General features: G+C 40.7%; 1 protein-coding gene across 1 annotated transcript; it reads right to left on the bottom strand.

Annotated features, from left to right (window-relative positions):
* Positions 1 to 373: 373 nt before the first annotated feature.
* HDGFL1 (HDGF like 1) lies at positions 374 to 1,027 on the bottom strand. The gene has a single exon (XM_032424738.1). It carries the CDS (start codon positions 1,025 to 1,027, stop codon positions 374 to 376), a length of 654 nt encoding a protein of 217 aa, XP_032280629.1.
* Positions 1,028 to 24,968: the final 23,941 nt, after the last annotated feature.

Below are 24,968 nucleotides of genomic sequence, written 5' to 3'. Positions count from 1 at the left end.
AACGCGGAGGCCCAGAATGCCCGGGGGAGGGAGAGAGGGGTGTCTGGAGGGGGAAACGGCCGGTCCAGGCCCCAACTGAAGCCTTGGGAAGCAGTTCCAGGCAGGGGGCGACGCGGCGGGCTCAGCTCGTCCCGGGGCGGAGAAGCCCTGACTCAGATCTCAGGGGGTGTGGGGGTACAGAGCCGGGGGCCGGGTGGCCTGCCCCTCCAGGTCAACCCCCAGGGCCGGGCGGGCGTGGGGGGGGGGGGGGGAGGAGAGCGGGTGGGGGTGGGGGTGGGGGAGGCGTCCCAGTTTGCAGGCCGTGGCCAGGTTCCCCGGTAACAGCCAGGCCGCAGCAGGAAAGGGGTGGGGGGGCTCTTCTTGAAACTGGTGACTACAGGCTGTCGCGCTCCCCGCCGCCCGGGGCCTGCGCCTCCGCGGCCGCGGCCTCTCCCTGCCGCTCGGGGCCCTCCGGGGTTTCCAGCTCCACGACGGGCGGCGCGGCCCCTTCGCCGGCGGCCTCCTCCTCCTCCTCCTCCTCCCGCTGCGGCTGCGGCTCCCCTTCGGGCTCGGCCTCCCTGGGCCGTTTGGGGGAGCCCTCCGGCAGCTCGGCCGCGCTCCGCTTGGGCGGCGCCGGCTCGGCCTGCTGCTCGGCCGGCTCGTCGCCGCCCGGCTGCCCCGGCTGCTCACTGCGGGCCGCCTTGTCGCCGGCGCTGGCCTCCGGCTGCGGCCCGGGCCCGTCGGCGCCGCTCTTCTCCCGGGCCAGCTGGTAGTCGGCAGCCTGGACGGTGGGGTTGTTCTCGATCTCCCACAGCCCCTCGCTGAAGCCCCTCCGCTTGTTGGGCTTGCCGAACTTCTCCTTGGCCTCCTCGTACGGGAACAGGTGCTTGGGGCCCAGGAAGGCCGTCTCGTGGGTCCCGAAGAAGAACACCTGGTAGCGGTTAGGCTCGGCCATGTGCTCGATCCGGGCCGGCCAGTGGGCGTAGCCCTTCAGCTTGGCGAACACCAGGTCGCCGCTCTTGTACTTGCGCCGGCAGTAACGCGACATGGCGGGGCTGCGGACCCGGCCTCGGCGGAGGCCCTGGCGACGCCCGGAACGCGGGCGGGTGGCGGCCGCTGGGCTGGGCTGGGCTGGGCTGGGCGCGCGCCCGCCCCCGACGGCCCCGCGCGCCCACCGACGGGCGCAACGCTCGGCGCCCAGAGGGGCTCCCCGCGGAGAGCGCGTTCCCTCCGAGGCCCGCTGTGGACGCCGCCGTCTCTGGAACGATAGAGCCCTGGCGCGGCTGTCCGGGTGGCCCGGTGACCCTCCGTCCCCCGGCCACAAAGACCGCACGCACGGCGCACAGGGTGTCGGAGGGGCCCAGAGAGCGTGCGATGGGGCCGCGCGCTGCGAACACGCAGTGACACCGCGAGCACAGATTTGGGTGAAAGGAGGAACCGGCTCGTGCAAACTCGAGGCAGCCGTGTGGTCCTGACCTCAGTACGGCACACTCCGCTCTCGCCTTAGGAGCCGCTGAGGGCTTGGCTGGGTCAGTGGTTTCCCTACTTTTCTGATTTCTTTGAGGGCTGACACGGGAGCCTCCTCAGGGTCTCCAGGGAAGGGCGGGGGGGTGGGGGGGTCTGGCAAAGGGATAGAGTCAGCGACAGAGGTAGGGTGTCCTGAGTGCACGTCTTCTGGAGGCCGGTCTTCCGAGCGGGTAGTATTTTGGGGCAAATGTTTATTGCAGCAGCATGAGCAGGTCAAACGAGCCATATCAAAATTTCCTACTTCGCATGGGGAGGTTTGCATCGCATGCTGGACAAGGACTTTATCCTTTCGGGGATTCTTACCTATTGTAAACAAGACTTAATGGTTCTAACGCACAGAGTGTATCACATGCTCTAAAATCTTCCCCTACAGTAGGGGGAAAGTGGGCTGGCTGTGATTAAGAATTAGGTAAAGGTCTGCTCATGTCAAATAGGCTGTTGGTAACGAGGACTTCCTGGGGGCTACAGAGTAAAAAAAAGCATTCTCTCAGCTGAGAGACTATTTCAAGAAGAGATGTTTCTCCAGGTAGAAGACTATTCTAAACTGATACTTCTGGGAGTTTCCATGTAACTGCTTTTGTTATAAAGCTTTCTACATCTTTTTTGAGTCCTGCTAGCTAGCGGTGAGCTTGCACTTTGAAACCTAGCCAAATTTATCAAAATAGTACTCGTGGCTATTGCGACAAAGACCTCTCAATATCAATCATGTGTTTAACTACACAGGTGTTCTTTCCCAGTGTAACCAACAGTGACCGGTGGAGAATTAGAACCATTAACCCGTTTCATTACAGATTTGTTTCCGGTTTGCTGGGTTGCATCAGCCGTTTTGCCTCCGGATGGTGGAGACCCACTTTAGGTAAAAAAGTTACCTTCTCCCAACAAGGCAAAACAAATATGATGCACTCTGATAATTCTAAACAAGTTCTTTCAGCTTTTCTGTCAAGCCATTTTCTCAGAACATTTTTTAGGACATTCTGCTACAAAGATGAATCTGATACATTTCCTCTTTTCAACTTCATAGGGAAAGCGCCAGAAAACTAGAAATGTTTAGTGGCTGTAGAAGATAAATAGGACGTCGTGGGCAGCTGCGGAGCCCCTGGTAGGAAGGAGTGTGGAGTTTCTGTAAGCGGAGGTCTTACTACACACACTCGTGGCCTTTTTTCTCAGCCCTCGCTCTGCTGCAGTAAGCGCACATCACATAGCCAAGTTGGTCAAAGAGGAAAAAGTCTGGTTAGACAGTAGGTCCGGAAAGGATACCTTAGGCCATCCTGTCAGTCTGCAGGCAGGACCAGACCTAAATCCAACAGCTCAAGGTGAGTGTGATTATGGGCAAATGGGCCATACTGGTGTAAGCCGAACATCAGAGATCATCGCCAGGTTGTTGACTCACAGCAGGTAAACAGGTAGGTCTGCGGGTATTATTGGGACCGGGTATTTGAGGGGTAGAGCAAAGAACCAAAAACCTACCAAAAACTGAAACAAAAAGGAAACAGAGGCAAGAAAATCTAGTAGAGAAGCATCCAGATCTGCAAAGAGTAAAGGAAATTCTATTAGGCACAGACCATCATTGGTCCTATCTTCACCTCTTGTGGGCTGCTACAGGACCTGCGCAAAAGGTGTTTATCTTTGAGGACTTTAAAATATAATTTCAGAGGTAAGTCACCAGAGACTTCATTACAGAGAAACCCAAGCTAGTCTTCAAGTGCTAAATTATGTGTTCTTTGCGTAAACACAAAGGAATTCCAGGAGAACTCAGTGGGAGGGTGATTATTAGGACCAGGAAGGGGTAGTAGGAGACACAATAGAATTCTTGCATCCCTCCCTTGTTTACCAGCCTTGTAAGGCTGGGAGTAGATAGAATGGTTCTGAGCCTCTGCTACCCGTGATCTTAAGGTGTTTAAAGTAATACTTTGAATTTCTCTCAGGATTTGTTAAAAATATTAATGAGATTATGGGTTTGAAAGTCCAGACAATGGGTGTGAGGGTCAGTGCTAACAAAGTGTGAAGGATAGTTTCATTTTGGATAGGAATTAGGCTATTATTATTATGCTAGTATTATTATTAGACTAAGGGAGGATAAAGATCTATCGAAAGGAGTAGATTCACAAATAAGAGCACTGAAGAATGAAGAGAGGCCCTCGACCAGCTGAAGTCCATAGGACACGTGCAACTTCATATCCAGCACAATTTCTGCATGAGACAACATAAGAGATTTTGCTACGTGGAAATACTATTTTTAAAAACAGTATTCCTCGATGGAATTGAATCATTCATGGTAGCTTACTCCAGAAGTGGGAGAGTGGGAGGAAGGCTGACGAAAAGTGAAATGCATTTAAAGAGTTAAATAGGGACCACTTTCACAGATCCTGCATTCCTTTTATACTTGCGTTCTCAGGGATGCAATTAAGAGGCTCCATCTTGGCTTCTCTTACCCTTGAAATCAACTTGTTCTTAAAAGTTACTGTCTTGGGGCGCCTGGGTGGTTCAGTCGTTAAGCGCCTGCCTTCGGCTCAGGTCATGATCCCAGGGTCCTGGGATCGAGCCCCATATCGGGCTCCCTGCTCAGCGGGAAGCCTGCTTCTCCCTCTCCCACTCCCCCTGCTTGTGTTCCCTCCCTCGCTGTCTCTCTCTCTCTCTGTCAAATAAATAAATAAAATCTTTAAAAAAAATAAAAAATAAAATAAAAGTTACTGTCTTTATTGCTCGAAGCGGAGAGAGTAGGAAAGTGGTGTTCATGATAACCTGCTTATGTGTAGATTGGGCTGTTATACAAAATACTCATGAGCAACTACAATTATCAATTCTTAGGAACTAGAGCTCCATGAGCTCAACTGTTTCTAATAGATCAAGATGTTTTAAAAATCAAATGTGCCAAGAACACCTGTTGGTCAAAAGGACCTAATTTCAGCAGAGGCATACCTCTCAAAACCCCTTAGAGTCCAAAACGTGTGACACTTCTCAGTTTCCTTCTCTGGAAAACTCATGATAGCATTTAAAAAGCTGCTTGGCAACAATCATGAAACACAGGCGATAAAACAATATAATTACACAAGAGAGACAATAGATACCTAATTGATGTTTTCTTGTTTAATTAGTTTAAAATTCAATTAGTCTGATGTAAACTATGATATAAAATAAATGCAGTTGTTTTCTAAGTGCTTTTGTCTTCGTTAAAAATATTAGCCGCCTCTGGGTTTATACAACAGAAGTGTTTATACATGGCTGGTATGTGGGGTCAAGGCTTTTCTTTTTAAAGTGTTCTAGCAGGCACAATTACACAGAAAAGAATTCCCCTCTCTGACCGTGGGTAGAAAATCCCCATGCTGTCCTTTTTAAAAGCCACAGGGGATGCTGCACTGCTTCTATATTTTGTCACTTTTGCATTTTATCAGTGTCCATTTAACCTAATCCTTAAAGCCTCAGAGACTTCTGAAATCCAAAGGATCTGTTGGGGGTAGGATAAACTGTATCAGTGGGGATGTCCCAGAGCTAAAGAATAATTTATGGAAAGTTTCCAAGGAGCTGTATCATTATCAACTTGAATAGGGAGTTAAATCTGTACCTAAGCTTGATGATGGCATCTGGGGAGGAGACAGGGTACAGACTTTCCAAGTGGTGTACGTGTGCTAGCGACATGGGCCTCCCTGGCCAGTCACAAATGTTATGGGGTGATATATGGGAGGGGGCAAATAGATCACAATTGTTTGCAAAACTGCTGTTTTCGTGGCCATGGAAAAATACTGTCACTCAAAAATTAATACAAGTGGATGGTTATAGATAATTATATTTTATTATCCTGATTTGTTGGGGGCTTAAAGATATTACACATTACTCTTTGGGGAAAAAAATTAAAAAGGAAATGTTTCAATGATATGAATATTTTTCTAATTTGAATCTTGCATGATCATATTTATTCAAACTGTCACACGAAAATGTATGGGTTCTTTTTTTATCTGTGTAATTAGCAAAGTATAAGCAAATAAGTTATCAATGCTGGTGAGTATTCAATACTTGAGGATTAGATGCATACAATGTGGTCTATTTCCATAATAATTCCATAACTAGGTGGCCATTTTCTATGTCTTTAAGGTTTTTAAAGTATAATTTAGTGACTCCGAAAATGCTTAAAATATGAGGTTGAGTGAGAAGAAAGAACAAAATACATAATTGAGGCAATTTATCAGCCCATGTGAAACCTAGATCCTTAAATCTAACATGTGGGTAAACGTAGGGCCCATTTGAGAGAAAGGCTTTTCAAATGAACAAAAAGTGTGTGTCAAATAGGTTGCGTGGCATCTATTAATTGTTCAATTACTATTAGTCATTACTATTGAACTAGGGAGTACTACTCTTTTGTTAAAGTGCGAATCTTTTCATTTTTGCATTACATGATACTTTTGGGGGGTTACTCTTGTTTTCTTCCCCCCCAACAAATTTTTTCTGGCTCTAAATTTAGCTTGGTGCCTTACCAGTGCTCCTTTAATTTTAAAATAATTACATATATTTTTCTTATGTTTTGGAGGGGACATGTTCTTCATGCCATAAAAACACATTTTTGAAAGACCCAAGATCAACAATGTCATGTCTATGGGCACCTGTGGGTCTGGGCTTTGCGATTTCAATCCTGCACTTGCCATTACATGAAGATGTCGTGCAAATGGTTAAAATAACTAAAGCTTCCAGAAAGCCTCGCTAAAGTTTTTGACGTTACAACCTCAATCTTCACCTCAATGACCTCTGACTCTTCCTTAGTCTTGCAGCTTTCAAAATAATTACCAAAATACGAATTTGGGGGAATAAGTCATTTATACTGTTTCCATTTAAGGAAATCATCAATAATGTGCATGACAAGAAAAGGGAGGGAATTTTTAAACCCAGATGTCTAATTTTGAATTAATGAAAATGGTATTTGAAGATAGACAATAATTGTGATTGAGTTTTTCATAATTTTTTTTAAGTAAGCTCCACGCCCAGCATGGAGCCTAACGTGGGACTTGAACTCACGAGACTTGAGCTGAAATCAAGAGTTGAGCACTCCATCAACTGAGCCACCCAGACACCTCGAGTTTTTCATATTTCATTATTATAAAATGCCTTAAATTTTTCATTTAATTTTGGATTAGAGATACCTATATTGAGTTGGTATTTATCTTTCTCATAAAAGGATTATTGGAGGTGAATGGCTTTGTCTTTTTAAACATTGTGAAAGAAATATTTTGTCTTTGGAACAATTTCGGTTTTTCTTTTTTTTCTTTTTTTCTTTTTTCTTTTTTAAATTTTATTTTATTATGTTATGTTAATCACCATACAGTACATCATTAGTTTTTGATGTAGTGTTCCATGATTCATTGTTTGTGTATAACACCCCGTGCTCCATGCAGTCCATGCCCTCCTTAATACCCATCACCAGGCTAGCCCATCCTCCCACCCCCTCCCCTCTAGAACCCTCAGTCTGTTTCTCAGAGTCCATAGTCTCTCATGGTTCGTCTCCCCCTCCGATTTCCCCCCCTTCATTTTTCTCTTCCTACTATCTTCTTTTTTTTTTAAACATATAATGTATTATTTGTTTCAGAGGTACAGGTCTGTGATTCATCAGTCAATTTAGGTTTTTCTAAATGAGGAAACATGTATATTATTTGTTGAAATATATAAGTACTCTAGGGAGTTTAGAGATTTCATACAAATTCAAAAACTCATAAAGCATGGAATAGAGATCAAGTAAAAGAAAATCAGAACATAGAAATTCAACATAACTTTCCTGAACCAGCTTTTGAGGTCAGCAAAAATCTTCAACAAGCATTGCTTCTGTCTTTTATAGAGTTTGTTCATTGTTTAGATGGAGTTGGTGAGGAAAACACACTTTCAAATGCCTCAGAAAAATGCTCCAGATGACACAAATGAGGACTCTTTGAACAAATGATGTTATCTGTTTTTTCTTTGGCAACTCTTCATAGTAGACAAAATAGAGTATTTTGGATACATGTAAAATTGAAATACATACATAAGACACTTAGGATATAGTCTTATCATCTTTGCTCTTCAAAATCAGACATAACAAAAGCCCATACTCTATTCCTGTTTGTCAAAGTATAACCATAATGAGAATATATTCATAAGTAGAATTACAATAGAGCTGCAAACATTTATTGAGCACTTACATGCCACACATTGATAGAAGCACTTTATATCTGTTTTTCAATTCATTCTTAAAACTCTTTACTATACTACACTGCCTTTCTCCTTTTTCTTTTTCTTTTTAGTTTTCTTTCTTTTATTTTTTTGCCTGCCCACCTTATTCATCATGAGCACAATCATTCAAAAAATGAAACCTATAGGCAACCAGAAAAGTTGGTTGAGAGAAAATGAAAAGGATGAAGCAAATACTAAGCAGAAATGTCACAAACAAGTGCTTAGAAGGATCACAAAAGTGAAATGGAGAAACTAGCAGAGTCCTTAGCATAGTTATAATTCCCAAGGGTTTTTCAGTTACAATTTGAGTTCTGTTTACATGCAACCTTACATTAAAAATAGTGAGTCAGGAGCTCCTGGCTGGCTCAGTCGGAAGAGTGTGTGATTCCCGATCTCCGGTCATGAGTTCGAGTCCCATGTGGGTATAGAGATCACTTAAATAAATAAAATTTTTATTTATTTCATTATTTTTTAAAGATTTATTTATTTATTTGAGAGAGAGAGCACAGAGGGAGAGGGAGAAGCAGACTCCCAGCTGAATAGAGAGCCCGATGTGGGGCTCGATCCCAGGACCCTGGGATCATGACCTGAGCCGAAGGCAGACGGCCCAACAGAGCCACCCAGGTGCCCCAAATAAATAAAATTTTTAAAAAAAAGTGAGTCAACGTATATCTATCTGCCTTTGATGACAGCGTTTGGAGAGGGAGAAATGAAGGTACAGATTTAAGAGTGAGTGAGTGTTCTTACAATAAGTAGAACAATAATTATGCCAGTAATCGACGATTGGCAGATATGTGTAAAGGTAAAATGTTAGCTACACATCAAGTAATGTTAGTATAGACAGGGTATCTCTCCAGTGTAAAGTATTACAGATAGAATGCTGACTTCTCTTTTAAAATGGCCATCCTTGGGGCGCCTGGGTGGCTCAGTCAGTTAAGTGACCGACTCTTGACTTCAGCTCAGGTCATGATCTCAGGGTGGTGAGATCAAGCCCCGCATCCGGCGCTGTCCTGGGTGTGGAGCCTGCTTAAGAGTCTCTCTCTCCCTTTCCCTCTGCCCCTCCCCACCCCCCTCTCTAAAAAATAATTAAAAATAAATAAACAAATAAAACAGCCAGCCTTTCTTTTTCTCCCAGAATATTTATAACTATAAATTGCAACCACATAAAAGCATTTTTTAACATTTTCTTTTTATTATTATTTTTTAAATATTTTATTTATTTATTTGACAGAAAAGGCACCAGTAAGGGGAACAGCAGAGGCAGAGAGAGAAGCAGGCTCCCCACTGAGCAGGGAGCCCGATGCGGGACTCCATCCCAGGACCCTGAGATCATGACCTGAGCTGAAGGCAGACGCTTAACCGACTGAGCCACCCAGGCGCCCCTGAAGCAGCTTTTTTTGATGAGCATCTGAGTGGCATAGTTCTTTAATTTTAACTTTTGTATGCCCTTTTGTTTAATGATACCCTTGAAACCAGTCTCTGGATAGATTGCATTCAATCTAAAATTTTATTAAGAGAATTCAATCTTTTTAACATTTTGTGATAAATTCTATGTCTACCAACTCACTCTGTGTATTTGATTTACCATGCCTTCGTGGTTTTTTCTTTTTCTCCCTGTTTTTCTACTTTCCTGTAGACTAATAGATGTAATATCTGATCATCATCATCATCATCACTATTACCAGTTTCCCTTTTGCTAGTTCCCTTCGCTGGTTTAGTAGCTCTCTTCCTTCAGAAATTATTACTGAATGTACATAACTCTATAAATTTTCTAACCAAATCTGAAGACTTTAACATGTGTCGAATAGACCCAACACCTTTGTAATTGTCTAAAATTTTACATCTTTAAATTTTCATCATATTTTTTTACAATTAGTTTATTACATTTATTCACATATTTTATCACTCATTTCTTCTACACGCTTCCTTTACTTTCTATAAATGAAATACGTCACCTGGCAATTGTTTTAATGAGGGTGTACAGTAGTAAATAAATTCTAGCTGTATATAGTTCAAAATACGTTTATGATAACCTCACTATTAAGTAGTACATTAGCTGGGTATACGATTTATAATGAAAATTTTATTCCTTCCAGAATGTGAAGAAGGCACTACTTTGTTGTCTTCTAGCATCTGCTATTGCTGCTGGGAAGTTGGTCACCAGGGCAAAGGGCATTTCTTTCCAGTATTACGTCTTCTTTTCCAACTATCAAGTCTTTATTCTTGATATACTGCAATTTCACTAAGACGTGTGTGGGCTTATTTTTACTTGTTATGATTGATACTTTAAGACTTTTACTCCGAACTCGTGTCTGTCCTCCATTCTAGAAAATTCCTATGTTTTTAAATACAGCCTGTCAGACATTTCCTCACATCTCTTCTGGAACACTTCGATAAGTACATTAAATTATCTTGATCTATAGCCATGTCTCTAATACATGTTTTAAATCTCTCTGTTGTGCTACATTCTATAGAATTCCTCAAAACTATAGCCCCATGTATTTATTCCTTGTGTCTGATGTAAAGGTTATCCCAGTTAGTATCGTTTCACTAACAATAGTTTCACTTTACCAATTTCTAATTTCTTATATCTACCCTTCGCTCTTTCATTTATATCTGTTTTGGTTTCATACTTCTCACTCTTTTCATGGAGTTATTCATTTCTTTAGCCCTTCAGAGATTCTAAACATACCTATTTTAAAACCACTATTGATTTCTCTCTTATTTCCATGGCGTCTGTCATGATTTCATTTCCTGCTGCCAAGGGGTGCTGGCTCAAGATTGCCCAGCTGCAGAGCTGTCTGCTTCTTCCTGCCTCTACAATACAACATTGTAAATGTTATATCCCCCCAAATAAGTAAATCCAGGCTTTTTTCAGTTGCTCTCTCATTGGCAGGAAGCTCCACACTGGCCCAGCAGTGAGACCAGCTCTAGCGCCCCCTGCAGTTGACGGACCTATTTCCTTCTAACCCACAGAAGAATCCGGACACTGGTCGCTTCTGCTTGCTTCCAGTCTCCGATCCCAACAGAGCTGCAGCGTTAGCCCCTCTAACATTTTGCGTGTCATTCCATTTTCAGCCTATGGATACATCTAGTACTTTGAAGTTATTTAATTGTATCTTTTATATTTTATCTGCTATTTGCCATATGTTGGATCAAAAAGGGAAAGTCTCAAAGCATGAATTTATGGCATCTTAATTAGGTATCAGGAAGTTATAAAATGCCATGCATACCCTTCCCTTAGCAATTTGCAAGTTAATTGAGGAGGAAAAATTCTATGCATGAAATATTTAAAGAATACAAAACAGATTCTAATAAAAACAACAACTTGTACCCATCTATACAAAAAATAATCAAGGAAGGCTTTTTGGATGTGGCAGGAGCTGAGATTTTTCTTCAGGAATGAGCAAGATTTGGATGGACAAGAAATCTATGAATTTTAACTTCCTTACAATTTTGCCTTATTATGTGTCTTGAAGATACAGTTTATGTACCTTCTATTAGTGGTTTTGAGGGATACAAAGAGAGTGTGTTAAAATTGTACAGCTCTGGGTGCATGATCATGGGAATATTGAGAGAAAACAATTTGGGGGGAGTCCTAGCAGTTTCATGTAAACATTCGTCCTAGGATAAGATATAAAAAACTAGAAATTCATAATGTGAAAACTATTGTTACTGAAATGATACTAATTGGGATAACCTTTACATCAGACACAAAGAATAAATACATGGGACTATAGTTCTGAGAAATTCAACAGAATGTAGCATAATAGATAGAGATTTAAAACACATATTAGAGACATGGCTATAGATCAGTTTTGGAGAAGCCGATGCAAGAGAAGAAAATGCGTGCATCTGTCTATCTATCTATGAGATATGAGGACTGCAACTACTGTGCTATTGCATTTAAAGGAATATTCTTCCAGGAAATTATTAGCAACAACTAATTGGATCAGTACTGACTCATTTCCCAGAGAAATCCAGTATCTAAAAGCTAACTGTGTCTTATTTTCCTGTGTACCTGAGTTTTCAGCTTTAAGCTACTTCATAAACTTCTCAGAAAATTCTAAAAATAACTGCACTGTGTAATGTTCTAATATACTTCTGAGGTCTGCTGTTCAGGGCTCATCACACATGCCAAGAGTCCTTCAGTGAATAGTAACAAGAGGCAAGGCATGTACACATAGGCTCACAGTTTACTTAATGCCTCTGTTCAAGTCTCTCTTATTCATGCTGTGCCTAAGTCCATTGAGCCATTTTACAGAAATAATGGACATAATTGGCCCTGTGCCTTGTTAGTTCTGATGGTTAGCCTGACTCAGACGAATACCATTCCAAGTGAAATATATCTATATATCTATATACCTATATATAGATATATAGATAGATAGATATATAGCTCTTCTGTTGCATAAAGAAGAGTGCAGGCTTCAGCCACAGGCTTTGGCGAATTCTCCAAGTGAAAGACTAAATCGTTTCAAAGTAGGTGATGGAAATCAGGAGACAGAAAGATTAACCCACAAGACATGTCTGTTTTGAGTCAGCCTGACTTCCATTTATTGCAACCCTGACATTGGAATAAACCTGTGAAATATATTTTCAACATGCAACCAAGTGGTAAAACATGATACCTCTCTTTAAAGCTTTTTTTTTAATTGAATGCACCTGGTGCTGTTCTCCACCCGTTTATGTTCACGCCACACACAGGCAGGCAGGACCTAATTACCAATTAAGCAATAAAGCTATTTATAAGACCAGATGTTTTCTGGGTCCAGTCAATGAATGATACGTATACGCGTGTATGTTTGTGTATATGTTTATGCGAATACCTGTATATAAGTATAAAGGGAAATATATACGCATCTATACACACTCCACATTTCTTAACCTTTGTTTTAATTGCCAACTTGTCCGGTTTTATTTTTTTTTTTATTTTTATTTTTTTTAAAGATTTTATTTATTTATTTGACAGAGAGAGAGAGAGGGAACACAAGCAGGGGGAACAGCAGAGGGAGAGGGAGAAGCAGGCTTCCCGCAGAGCAGGGAGCCCGATGCGGGGCTCGATCCCAGGACCCCGGGATCATGACCTGAGCCGAAGGCAGATGCCCAATGACTGAGCCCCCCGGGCGCCCCCTTGTCCGGTTTTATACAGCTGTCTTCTGTGCAGTGATTTGATCTTAGTAAATGATGAGAGGGGTTCCCTAACCCTATGAAGTCCTGGTCATTTCCAGTCTAAAGTCCTGGTCATTTCCAGTCTAAAGCTACAATTCTTTAAGATGCATGAAAAATATGTCTGTTTTTCGAATGGCCATTGCTGGAGTCCTCTCGTTCTGGATGTGGCTGTGTAAGGTCCCGAGTATCGCTCTGGCACTGATCCCGGGCCCCCCACTACACCTTTCCCCGGAGAACTGGTGTAAAAGCTGAAGGTCAGGGAATAGAAGGCCAACTTTATGTCCCCGTACTTGACACTGTTCTTGTCAAACTAAGGCAACTACAAGCCTGGCCATTCACTCCTCCCTCTACACTCCTGATGCAGCAACAGTGAAAAGAGGGACCTGAGATTTTCATGGTTTACTTCGGTTTAGGGAATTTTGTCCCTGGAACCTGAACTCTGTGGTCGGATACAGGCTGATTTCAGTTCAGTTTTAGAAAAATGTATTGAGCATCTGCGGGCACTGGGAACGCCGGGGTGGACTAGAGCCCTGTCTTCAGTGAGCTTATAGCTCAAAGCGTTCTTACATCACCCTTCCCCTTACTGGTCACCGCCACGCTTACGGCCGTGCTCACAGATCACTCCTGGGCTTAACCACCAGTAGACAGTGGTTCCAGATTGGCTGCCTAATCTTCGCTTCGTGTGTGGTGTGTGTGGGAGAGAGAGCTAGAGCCAGTAAGGGACAGCAGCACGGAGAGGGGAGAGAGTCTCACCCCTTTGTCCATAGCGTCATGGTTATCAGTCTGTCCAAGGGCAGCCTTATCCTGTCCTCTTCGTCCACCCTCATCTTCTTCCCTCAGTCACACACATTCCAGTGGGTGGGCTCAAGGGGGTATGCCCCTTGGAAAATGTGCAGCATTGTTTTGCCTGTGTTTGTGTTCTCATTTACATAAATGCAATGCATTAAGCTCATTTCATCTTGTTTCCACTAAATATTATGTCTTCATGATCTAAGTTGTTTTATATTGTACTGTTTGGGTTCCCGACTGACATACGGTATTGCACACAAATATAACCACATTTTACCCTTCCTTTTTTTAGACAGAGAGGGAAGGAGGGGGGTGCGGGAGGGTCAGAGGGACAGGGAGAGAGGGAATCTTAAGCAGAATCCACGCCCAGCACAGAGCCAGAGGTGGGGATCGATCTCATGATCCTGAGCCAAAATCAAGGGTTGGATGCTTAACCGACTCAGCCTAGTGACAAATACCTGGATTACCTCCAGTTTCCTTCTCTCTCTCTCTCTCTCTCTCACACACACACACACTAGCTCTAATGGAAGTTCTCATTCCTACTTACCTAGTATGAGAGAATTTCTTTGGGTTACAGAGACTACTCGAGGCATCATAATCAGAGAGCAATTTAATCTAGGAACTAAGTGTTTAAAAATCACTGGAAGGGCTAGCGGAATGAGGGCAACTGACAGCCCTCACTAGATTTCAGGGACTCAGGGAGTCTGAGCCTCTGCAGCTCCCCCAGCACTGGGGTTGGGGGGGGGGTGACTCCCAGCACAAGATGTCCAGAGGCCACTGTGAAATATTCTCCCAGACCCAAGCACTTGCTGGCCACTATAGGAACTCGAGTCTCTGCCTCAGACCACAGGCAGGGGTCTCCTGTTGTGGAATCTTGGCCTGCAGGGATTTTTGGAAAGTAGGCTCTAGGTTTCCAGCCCTTGCACAACAGGGAGGAGCATGTAGGAAAGAGCCCATCTTTGTTACCCTCTCCCTAACTTTATCTGCCTGACCTTCTATTGTTTTTTGTTTTGGGGGATTATTTTTGGTTTTTGTGTGTGTGTTTGTTTTTTACTGTAGTCTTTTTAATTTATGAGAGTTCTCCTCAATTCTGACTCTTCTTTAATATAGTGTTTGGTTCTTTATTTTTCCATGGATGTGACATATTCTTTCTTCTCTGGAGATCTTAATAATTGTTCTTTTGAAATTTTTCTTCTCTGTATTGTGTTGATTTCAAGCATATTCCTTTTTCTATTTATTTTGGTCTCTTTGTTTCATGTTAATGCCTTTCCCTTATGGATCTTGTGGTAATGTCATTCCATTCTTGTTTAAGAATGAGGCACTAAAGTGACACTTGGAAGGTCTCCAAGTAGGAGTGGGGTTTGTGCTGTGGACGTCTTTGCTGCCGGGTGACCCTGATGACCGGGACATTTTATTGGAGGATGCGTAAATGGCATTATCGGTTGGTCTCTTCTCTTGAACTGGGTAGCTTTCCAGAAAGGAGATCTCCCACTTGAAAGGGAGAAGGTGAGGTGGTGGGGCTTGGAAGTGGGTATGATTAGACTGGGCTGAGTGGGCTTAGTGGAGGGGCTAAGCCCAAGAAAGGGGCTAGAGGTCAATTTGTAAGTACTGATCTAGTCCGCATTCAGAAAGATGACTCACATTCTCACATTCTCACTCCTGCCATTGCCTGGGTCTGATGTCCCCAAACCCAGAGTCTACCTGTCCACATGGCCACTGTCTAATTCTGGGCTGGAGTAGAGGAAATCACTAGCCTCATAAGTCTGGGAAGATCATCTTGGAGTCCAGTTGCTTTTCTTTAAATCTTCATCTTTCCTCCTGCCTACAGAGCCCCATCAATGCCCATCTTCAGCAGTGAGAGGTGCCTCTGATGTCTGGGCTTGTCCCGGATTCTGCCACCGCATCAGCTTGCTCCTTCTGGTTTCCCTTCCACACCCCCCTGATCTTCTACAGGCTTAGCTAGAGTCCCTGTTCTGTAAATGAACTACCACACGTCTATCTTTCCCAAGTTTCTAAAATATGTTCTTTTCTGATGTTGTCTTCTCATCTCCATTTCTCTTTTTCTTTGGAAATTTGTGCTTCCGTCATCTTTTTTTTTTTTTTTAATGTCATTTTAGTGTCGTGTCAGGAGAGAACAGAGATAAATATTAAGTTCAACTTCTGGCATGCTGGTAGGTCATCAGTCAAAATATTCAATGGGAGCCTTCTGAATGGAAATATTCTTATATTTTTAAACAACAAATGAGATAGAAAGGTCTGCATACTAGGGAATATAGTCAATATTATTGTAATAGCATTGCATGGTGACTAATGGTAGTTCCACTCGTGGTGAGCACAGCATAATGCACAGACTTTGTCAAATCACGATGTTGTATACCTGAAACTAATATAATATTGTGTGTCAACTATACTTCAATTAAAAGGAATGTATGAATACTGATCTCTGTCTAGATACCCATCATCCCTCCATATTCTATTTTTTTGAGTTCTGTGGTTATATTCTGTTTTTTTTAATGATTTCACCTTTCAATGTAATAAAACGTCAATGCTGTTTTCAGCCTGTCAGTAAAATGTATTGAAATTTGCTCCAACATCTGAGAAGGATTATCTTCGAGTGTGTATATTGCTTATGAAGAAATAAGTGCTGGAGTGAGTTTCTTAGTTACCCAGTTATGCTCCCTTAAATATCTTAAAAATGGTTACAAACTGGATCTGAAGTCTCTTATCAGTGAAAATCTGCGTTTGTCAAACATGAATGTGCTAAAGTCCAACAATTATTGTGGGTTAATTTCAAATTTACATCCAGCGATTCTTATTTCATCCAAATATCGTTCACACTTCCAAATGTGAATTTCACATGCTTTCCTTCTGGATTTGCCACTGAATATTATTTTGATTAGTGTTATTTTGATTAGTGTTGTCAGGGAGTACCTAAACATGTTTCCTCCTTGACTGGTAGCTAACAGTCTTCATCAGATTCTTTATTAATCGCGGGCTGCTATGGTATGTGCAGGAAAGTGTCAAGAATTATGAGTTCTAGATCTTGCTGTGTTTCGTATTCTCCAAACCACTCTTGGCCTCAACTTTTCTCATCCATACAAGAAAGGGCAGGGCTAAATCACTGATTTTATAAAGATTGCAAAATCATGGATAAGACAATGTGGGCATGTCTGTCTGTGGTAGTTGTGAGTGTGGTTTCTAGAGTCAGGCGTACCTGGCTTGAAATCCCAGGTGCTCCACCTACTAGTTTTGTGACCTATTATTTAATTTTTCTGAGCATAACATACTCTTATCTGTAAAACTGGGGTGATAATAAAATTTCTCACTTATATGCCTTTATGTGAGTATGTGAAAATTACATGTAATCAAGTTTGTAAGGCATTTAACTCATGCTTCAAATACAGCCCACACCCAGGAAACATTAAACAATAAAGCCAACATGACTGTGACATGACAATGGTGCATTGCGCGGTGGAGAGAAAACAAATCATCATTTATTCACATAGTCAACGTTTATGGAGCACCTCCCTAAGTGCCAGATGTTCTTCTAAACCCTAACATTATAAAATGTCCCCACCTACAGAGTTTACTTCTATTTTCGTGGGAAACACAACAAAAATATATGACAGGATGTAATGTAATATCAATAACATACGAAAAAGCCCTGAAAGGAAAATAAAGCAGAGCGATTTGAGGTGGTGCATGTTCTTTTATGTAGGGAAGCAGGGAAGGCTCCTCTGAGGAGGAGACTTTTGGGTGGAGACTGGAGCAGACTACACAGACACCTGAAGGCAGAGCTTTTGGACAGCAGGACCAGGGTTTGCAAGGCTCCTGTGTGTAAGCAAACCCTCTGTGTTAGAAGAATAACAAGGAAGCCACATGACTGCAGGAAGGGACAGACAACCATGAAGGTGGAGACACAGACAGAAGCCTGGAAGGTTAAGACCTTGAAGAACATGACAGAAACTCTGGATTTTATGCTAAGCATGATTAGAAAACCACACTTGGAGCATCATGATTGGGGAATTAACATGAATTAAGTGTTTATCCTCTGTGAGAAAGACACTGAACCCCCTTGGCTTGCTTCTCCACTTGTTCTTTGAAGGGTTAAAAGAGATAGTGCGTGTGAAAGCAACACACACAGGGTTTGGCATACAGTACACGCTCAATATCCTTAAATATTAGAGACTCTTCCTCTTCACTTAAAGTCTGGGACAAGAATAGACTCCAGATCGGTTTGAACCAGGGCTTTCTTTCTCACCAGTTAATCCCAGGTCTTGACATTATTTCCATCACAGTAACAATCCAAGAACACTTGGATGACTTAGGAGACACTAGCTACACTGGCATTTCCTAACAGGACTCACTGGTCACTAGTTGGTGATACTTTGAGTAAACGGGGAAAAAAGACTTGCATTGTGATTGACAGGGTAGTAAAGGGGAGTGGATCTCCTATGGGACACTCTGCAGAGAGAGCCCCTGCATGAACCCACAGAAGGCAGCATGATCTCTGGATGTGGGGTTGGAAACTGGAAGTTAGATTACAGCAACCTGGCGGGAAAAGGGACACTGATCAATAAGACATCGTCTTCAGACAGCCCTGTGCTCCAGGCTGGGATTCATTTTCTTTCTCCACGTTTGAGAAGTATGTATCCCATGGAGCCATACAGAGAGTAACAGACGTGCTCCTACCGGAGGCCAAGATTTCAGAGCCAAATGCTTCTCGGGTTCAAGGCTTGACACCTGAGGCTTTCCTGGACTAAGTGTTTCATTTTGGAAAGAACATTTTCCATTTGATCTTTGCTTCTTATTGGGTCCTTCTTAGTTTCATCTTTTATTATAATATTTGTATTGGGCCCCTGCCTTTCAGTGACTCAGTTAAGTGGATATTCTGGGCTGTGGATTTCTCTTCTATCTAAAGCAATCAATTGTGCAGATCTAAGAATAGAAGAAGACTTCCATAAAATATATACTTTCTTGTCAATGATTCAAAGAATGCTTACCTACTTTGGACATCAGTTAGCTTGAATATTATACAACATTTTAAGTGTTGGGAAAAAATTTTTTCCAACATAATCATACCTGAAATGCTAGTGAAGTCTGTAGCAAATTTTAATTATAAAAATGTTCTCTAGGGCGCCTGGGTGGCTCAGTCATTAAGCATCTGCCTTCAGCTCAGGTCATGATCCCAGGGTCCTGGGATCGAGCCCCGCATCGGGCTCCCTGCTTGGCAAGAAGCCTGCTTCTCCCTCTCCCACTCCCCCTGCTTGTGTTCCCTCTCTCACTGTCTCTCTCCATCAAATAAACAAATAAAATCTTTAAAAAAGAATGTTCTCTAGGTCTGCTCCATATAGAAATCCATCTGACATTTTGCATGATGTGACTTAGCACCTTGACAGCAAATGCAGGATGTGTATGGAAGTTGCCATGTAGACTCAAACTCAACACTGAATCTCTAGGTTTCCAAAGCTAAAAATAGAGGGAACAGCAGTCCAGACCGTCTCAACTCTTGTCTTCATCCAACTAGAGGGATGAGGATGTTTTCACACTGGCCTTGGCAGAGACTCACAACTTTTCCCAAACTATAACTCTAGACAACCCGATGGGTCGTCTGGTAGGTGTGATAACTATGACACAATAAAAGATTGGTGTTCTGCACTGTTGAAATGAAAGTGCTACGTGAATATAAATGAGAGTATAGATGACATTTCCTTTTGACTCATAGGAGCTTGTTCCCCAAATCTCTTCTCTTTTTTATCTTTTCATAAAGAATTCAATGTTAGCTATCTACGGCTATAAATTTGCCGGCAGCTGTTCCAATTAAGTTATTTGGGATGCAGTTTCTAGTTCTTTTTACAACATTCCAGCTGCTTCTAGTCCTTTTCATGTAGTAGGTGGGAAACACAGTATGAATAAACGAGAAAATAGTTTTCATCAGGTAACATATCTCTCAACCTTTCTTGCCTTTTACCAGTAACTGGATTATATTTCCACTCATTCTTTTCTTCTCTATTCTGGTTTGAAGCTAACTGTTCTAACTCTGCTCTGGATCCTGTATTTTCCTACCTTCTCAATGAACTTGCTTCATCAATGACTCACTCCTCTTCTAATTTTTCACCCTTCATTAGATCATCCCACTCTGAGCTCTGATTAAAGATCTTTGCATTAAAACTGTGGTTTTTCTCAATCATCCCTCCCCATCAAGCTCACCCCCTCCATCCTTTTCCATCATGGTCACACTAGTAAGACACATTACTTCCCCATTTATCTCTCCTCTGCTCACCTCTTTATACCTTTTCTCTCTACTGCCTTAGAAACTGCTTTTTCAAAATTACCCTCTAATTTCTATGTCCAATGACTTCTCCTCATTCCTGATCATGCATTACATTTCCTCTGAATTTTAAAATGGTGACCATTACTCCTTCTCAAAGTCATCATGTGGTTCCCTTGCCACACTCCTTTAAAAACTTAAATATTTATTGATATGTATTCTCTACCAGGTAATATGCTGGTTATCGAAAGTAACTAAAGTGCAGTTTCAAACTGGATAGAGTTCATGGCCCAGGAGGATAAACAAACCTGTACCCACACAGAATACACAAGTCCTTCCCATATTACCTTTTCTGATAATACAGTAGACAAGATTTCCAGAGACTTTGTCCTAACAACAACAAGAACAACAACAAAAACACACTTAAATTAATCCCAAACTATTCTGTGTAAAACTTCTCTAAATGCTCTGCTTGACTGGCAGGAAAACAAAGGAAATCTTCCAGGCCAGAAAAAAATGGGGAAGTGTGAAACAAGAGAGATAAACATACTCAGGAAATTGTGCTTTCTCCTTGAGAGCTGCCAGATCCTCAACTGTAATGGCAGACAGAGACATAATTAGGAGAAAAAAAACATGGTACCCAATCAAAGTGGATGCCTGAGCAAGGAAAGTATTTCCCCCTCATCTTTCCACCACAGTCCACCCTCCAACTCCACAAAGAACTTGGACTTCTGAAGGATAACTTCCACAGCATTACCTATTTTTAGAAAGGAAAATCTGGGATGCCTAGATTCAGAAAACCCAAACAAAATAGTTATAATAAAATTGGTGTTTGAACATAATACAGTGGGAAAGAAATCGAACACCAGAGAGAAAAGTCAGAAATGACTAAAATATTAGCAACAAAAGCCAGAAAGCAATGAAATAATATCTTAAGGGTATCAGGAAGAAATTACTTATAACCTGGAATTATATACTCAGCTAAATTATCTTTTCAAGGTTATGGACATTTAGATAATTTATACCAAAAAATATCCTCACAAATGTTCCTTCTGAAGATCACCTCAAGAAAAAGAAAAAATGGGGGACCTGGGTGGCTCAGTCAGTTAAGTGTCTGCCTTTGGCTCAGGTCATGATCCTTGGGTCCTGGGATGGAGCCCCGCATCGCCTGCTTCCTCCTCGCCCTATGCCCCTCCCCCCCCACTCGTGCTCTCTCTGTCTCTGCTCTCTCTCTCAAATAAATAAATAAAATCTTTTAAAAAATACTTAAAAATCTTTTTAAAAAGAAGAAAAAATTATGTCAGAAGAAATGATGAAGATAGAAAATGTTAAACATTTGGATATATATAAATAAACACTGGATAAAGCAAGAACAACAACTACTTTGTAGAGGTACTAAAAACAAGATTGAGGGGCACCTAGGTGGCTCAGTTGGTTGAGTGTCCAATTCTTGATTTCAGCTCAGGTCATGATCTCAGGGTCCTGAGAGTGAGCCCTGCATTGCACTTCACGCTCAGTGGCGAGTCTGTTTGAGATTGTCTCTCCCTCTCCCTTTGCCCTCCCTCCCCTCATGGGCGCTCTTTCTCAAATAAATAAATAAACCTTTTAAAAAAAAAAAACAAGATTGAGTTGAATACTTATAGCATATAAATAAAAAGTTGGAGTTAAATTCTCTTAGCTTTATTATTCTTCAGCAGATAGTAAATATTTATTAATTTTAGCATCTGAAAGTTTCTAGACTAACCATTAAAACAGTGGAAATAGAATATACAATTACAAAACCAGTAGAAGAGACTTTCACTCCTACTCAAGGTGGAGTAGCAACAACCAGATTTACCCTCCTCTTTGAAACAACACAGAACACCAGAGAAAAAGTTCAAAGAACAGAAATCAGTTATGTTTCTATATACTAGAACTGAACTGAACAATTATAAGTAGAGATTTTTTTAAAGTTTGAATAAATACGCCCAAATAAAATATCTAGGAGTGAATCTGACAAAAGACATAAAAGACTTGTTTACTAAAAACTAAAAAATGTTTCTGAGAAATATTATATAAGACCTAATTAAATTGTGAGATATATTGTCTTCATGGTGTGGAAGGCTCAATACCACTAAGAGATCGATTCTCTCCATACTGATATATAGATTTAATACAATCCCAGTCAAAATTCCAGAAACCTTATGGCAATTGACCAGGTAATTCTAAAATTCTATGGAAATGCAAAGGACCTAAAAAAAATGAAACAGCTTTGAAAAAAAAAAAAAAAAAAGATGATGAACACTACCTGATTACAAGATTTGGTCTTAAATCTACTATCAATACAATGTGATATTTAGGTCCACATAGAGAAGCCAATCAATAGAAGAGAATAAAGTCCAGAAATAGGCCCATACCTATAGAGAAATTTGATTTTTTTTAAATTGCAGTAGAAAAACACTAGGGACAATTTTTGACAAAAGTAAAAAGATAATTCAGTGGAGAAAGTACAGTTATTTCAACAAATTATGCTGGAATAACTGGATATCTATTTGAAGAAGAAAGAGAGAGGAAGGGAGAGGAAAAGAGAGAGAAAGAAAGGGAGGGGGAAAAGAAAGGGAGAAAAAAAGAAAGAAAAGAAAAGAAAGAAAAAAGGAAGGAAGAAAGGAAGGAAGGAAGGAAGGAAGGAAGAAAAAAAATTAGAGGTAGCTAGACTTACCTCAGTCAAAATAAACTTTAAGTTTAAAATAACACAAGATTGTGCTGGTATCATAAACCAAGCTGGGACTGGTATTTTTAGTAAGAGTATTTTTTAATTCTCTGAAAGATTATGTATAAGGTTGTTATTATTTCATAATTAAAACGTTTGGAAAATTTTACTGGTAACACCATCTGACACTGGAGATTATTATATGTTTGTGTATGTACGGGTATGTGTATGTGTCAGGAAGAAACACAGGAGGAAGATTTTAATTATAGATTCTATTCCATTAAAAGTTACAGGACTACCTGTACTTTCTCTTTCTTCTTGTTATAGAGCTGACCAGCTTCTTCTAGTAATATGTTCCTTTCACTAAATGTTTCTCTTTAACATATAAGGTGTCTTTAATATTCTTGTATTATATTTTAAATATCTCTGGGATCTTTAATGATGCCTTTCCTTTTATAGTGATAATTTGTTTTTTCCTCTCATATGTTCATTTTGATTTCTTATTTGACCAACATATTATTCAAAAATGTATAGCTTAATTTCCTAGAAGTCAACTACTTTTTGGTTAACTTTTGTTACTCATTTTTAGCTTAATTAGGGTCTTGGATCCTCAAGACTATAATTTTGGTCTCTGTTATTGCAAGATTGTCAAAATCTCTACTGGTTATTCTTCCTCCTCATAGGAGCCCTCTAACCAAGACTTCAGATCCTAAGTCTTTTTGCCCTATATCCAGAATTCACAAATGCCCTCAAGGTAAAAGTGGATTCTCTTTCTCTGCATAGATACCCATTCTCAGTGATTGTTTTCCTAAGTCTTAGTTGCCACAACATTTCCCCAGTTCCTTTAAACTGACCAGTTTCTAGAAAACTTTCTCAACTTTAGGGGTACTCTCAATGAGAGCCTAGGTCTGGATGATTTCATCCAAATGCCTTCACATTTAATTTTATATTTGTAAATTATAAATTTGTATATTTGTAAATTTGTAAATTTATATTTGTAAATCTTAAAGATCATCACCAAAATTATTTGTGTTTTGCCACCTTAAAGTATAGAACTTCCTCAGTTTCAATTACCCCTTTGTCGTTAACAGTCGTCTACTTTATACTATTATTATCCAATTAGCGGGTAAGCTCTTGAAGGCAGGGACCAGTATGTAATTATATTTTCCTGTAGAAATCTGAGTTGGTGTATTTAAGGAAGAAATTCTAAAAGAAGTGGAAAGAAGCACTGGAAGAGCTTATTTATTTATAAAATAAACACAAATGAAAATAAGAAAATATGATCTATTTTTCAGGAAAAGACTTTTTAAAAAAATTCTATGATGGAAACAATAAAATCTCAATTTTATATCATGTGTATCATCTCTTTTATTTTATTTTTTTTTTAAGTAGGCTCTATGCCCAACATGGGGCTTGAAGTCATGACCCTGAGATCAAGAGTCGCATGCTCTACCAACTGAGCCAGCCAAGTGCCCCCTTCTTGTCTGACTAATTAAAATGAGTTGGAAAATTCCTGATTATTTTTTTTCTCTGGATTTCATTTATCAGTAACACTTCTTTCTTCCGCCAATACATGTAACAGAAAAATACTGAATTGCATTTCTTACCAAAAAGCAGTTTTTACTGGAATATTGGGAAGCAGGGATTGATATATTTTTATCAGCATTTCCCCAACTAGTTACATCATGTTACTTTGTATACTGCTCCCATCGACAGTGATGGTATGAAAAGCCGTGGTGCATGCTGGGTAATGCAGACTTCAAGCATTCACACTCCATTAATTAATTCATCACCTAAAAGCTAAGTATTGATTTTTTAATGGTTTTACAAATCTATTTAAGTTTCAGTGATGTGATTAAGAGGATATGTGTTTACTGTAAATTATCTAACAAGTACAATGGTATTACTCTCAGAAATAGCAAACAGTTTAGCTTGTGAGAGAACAGGGGAAAGAAGTTTGGTTAAAATATTTTCCCAAATACTGATTATTTAATAGCTATTATAAGCCATTAAAAAATGGCTTAAAAAAAAAACTGTTATTTCAAACCATGGGTACTATGTTTCTTGATATTTGGTAAGAATGAAATCATACATCGATAAATTTTTCCCTAATCCTACAAAAAAGTACAGTGAAATAAATATTCTTTGATTATTAGAGTTGGTCCAAACATTTTGACTTTAATTATTATTGTGGAATATTATGGAAGATGTGGAATTATTTTGTCTTTTTCCATTTTCAGTCCTAGAAAATATTTTGACTCATTTAGAAATAGTCCTGCAGGTACTTATTTATAATATTTCCTTTATCTTTGATACTAATGGAAATAAAATCATGCAATGTATTCTTTAATT

The sequence above is a fragment of the Phoca vitulina genome, unplaced genomic scaffold, assembly GCF_004348235.1.
Source record: "Phoca vitulina isolate PV1807 unplaced genomic scaffold, GSC_HSeal_1.0 scaffold31, whole genome shotgun sequence".
NCBI classification, from domain to species: domain Eukaryota; kingdom Metazoa; phylum Chordata; class Mammalia; order Carnivora; family Phocidae; genus Phoca; species Phoca vitulina.
The sequence above is the reverse complement of the archived record's forward strand: the minus strand, read 5'-3'. Positions and strand labels throughout refer to the sequence as shown.

Excerpts from the sequence above, each read along its gene's own strand:
- HDGFL1 (XM_032424738.1), bottom strand. The coding sequence starts at position 1,027 with ATGTCGCGTTACTGCCGGCGCAAGTACAAGAGCGGCGACCTGGTGTTC.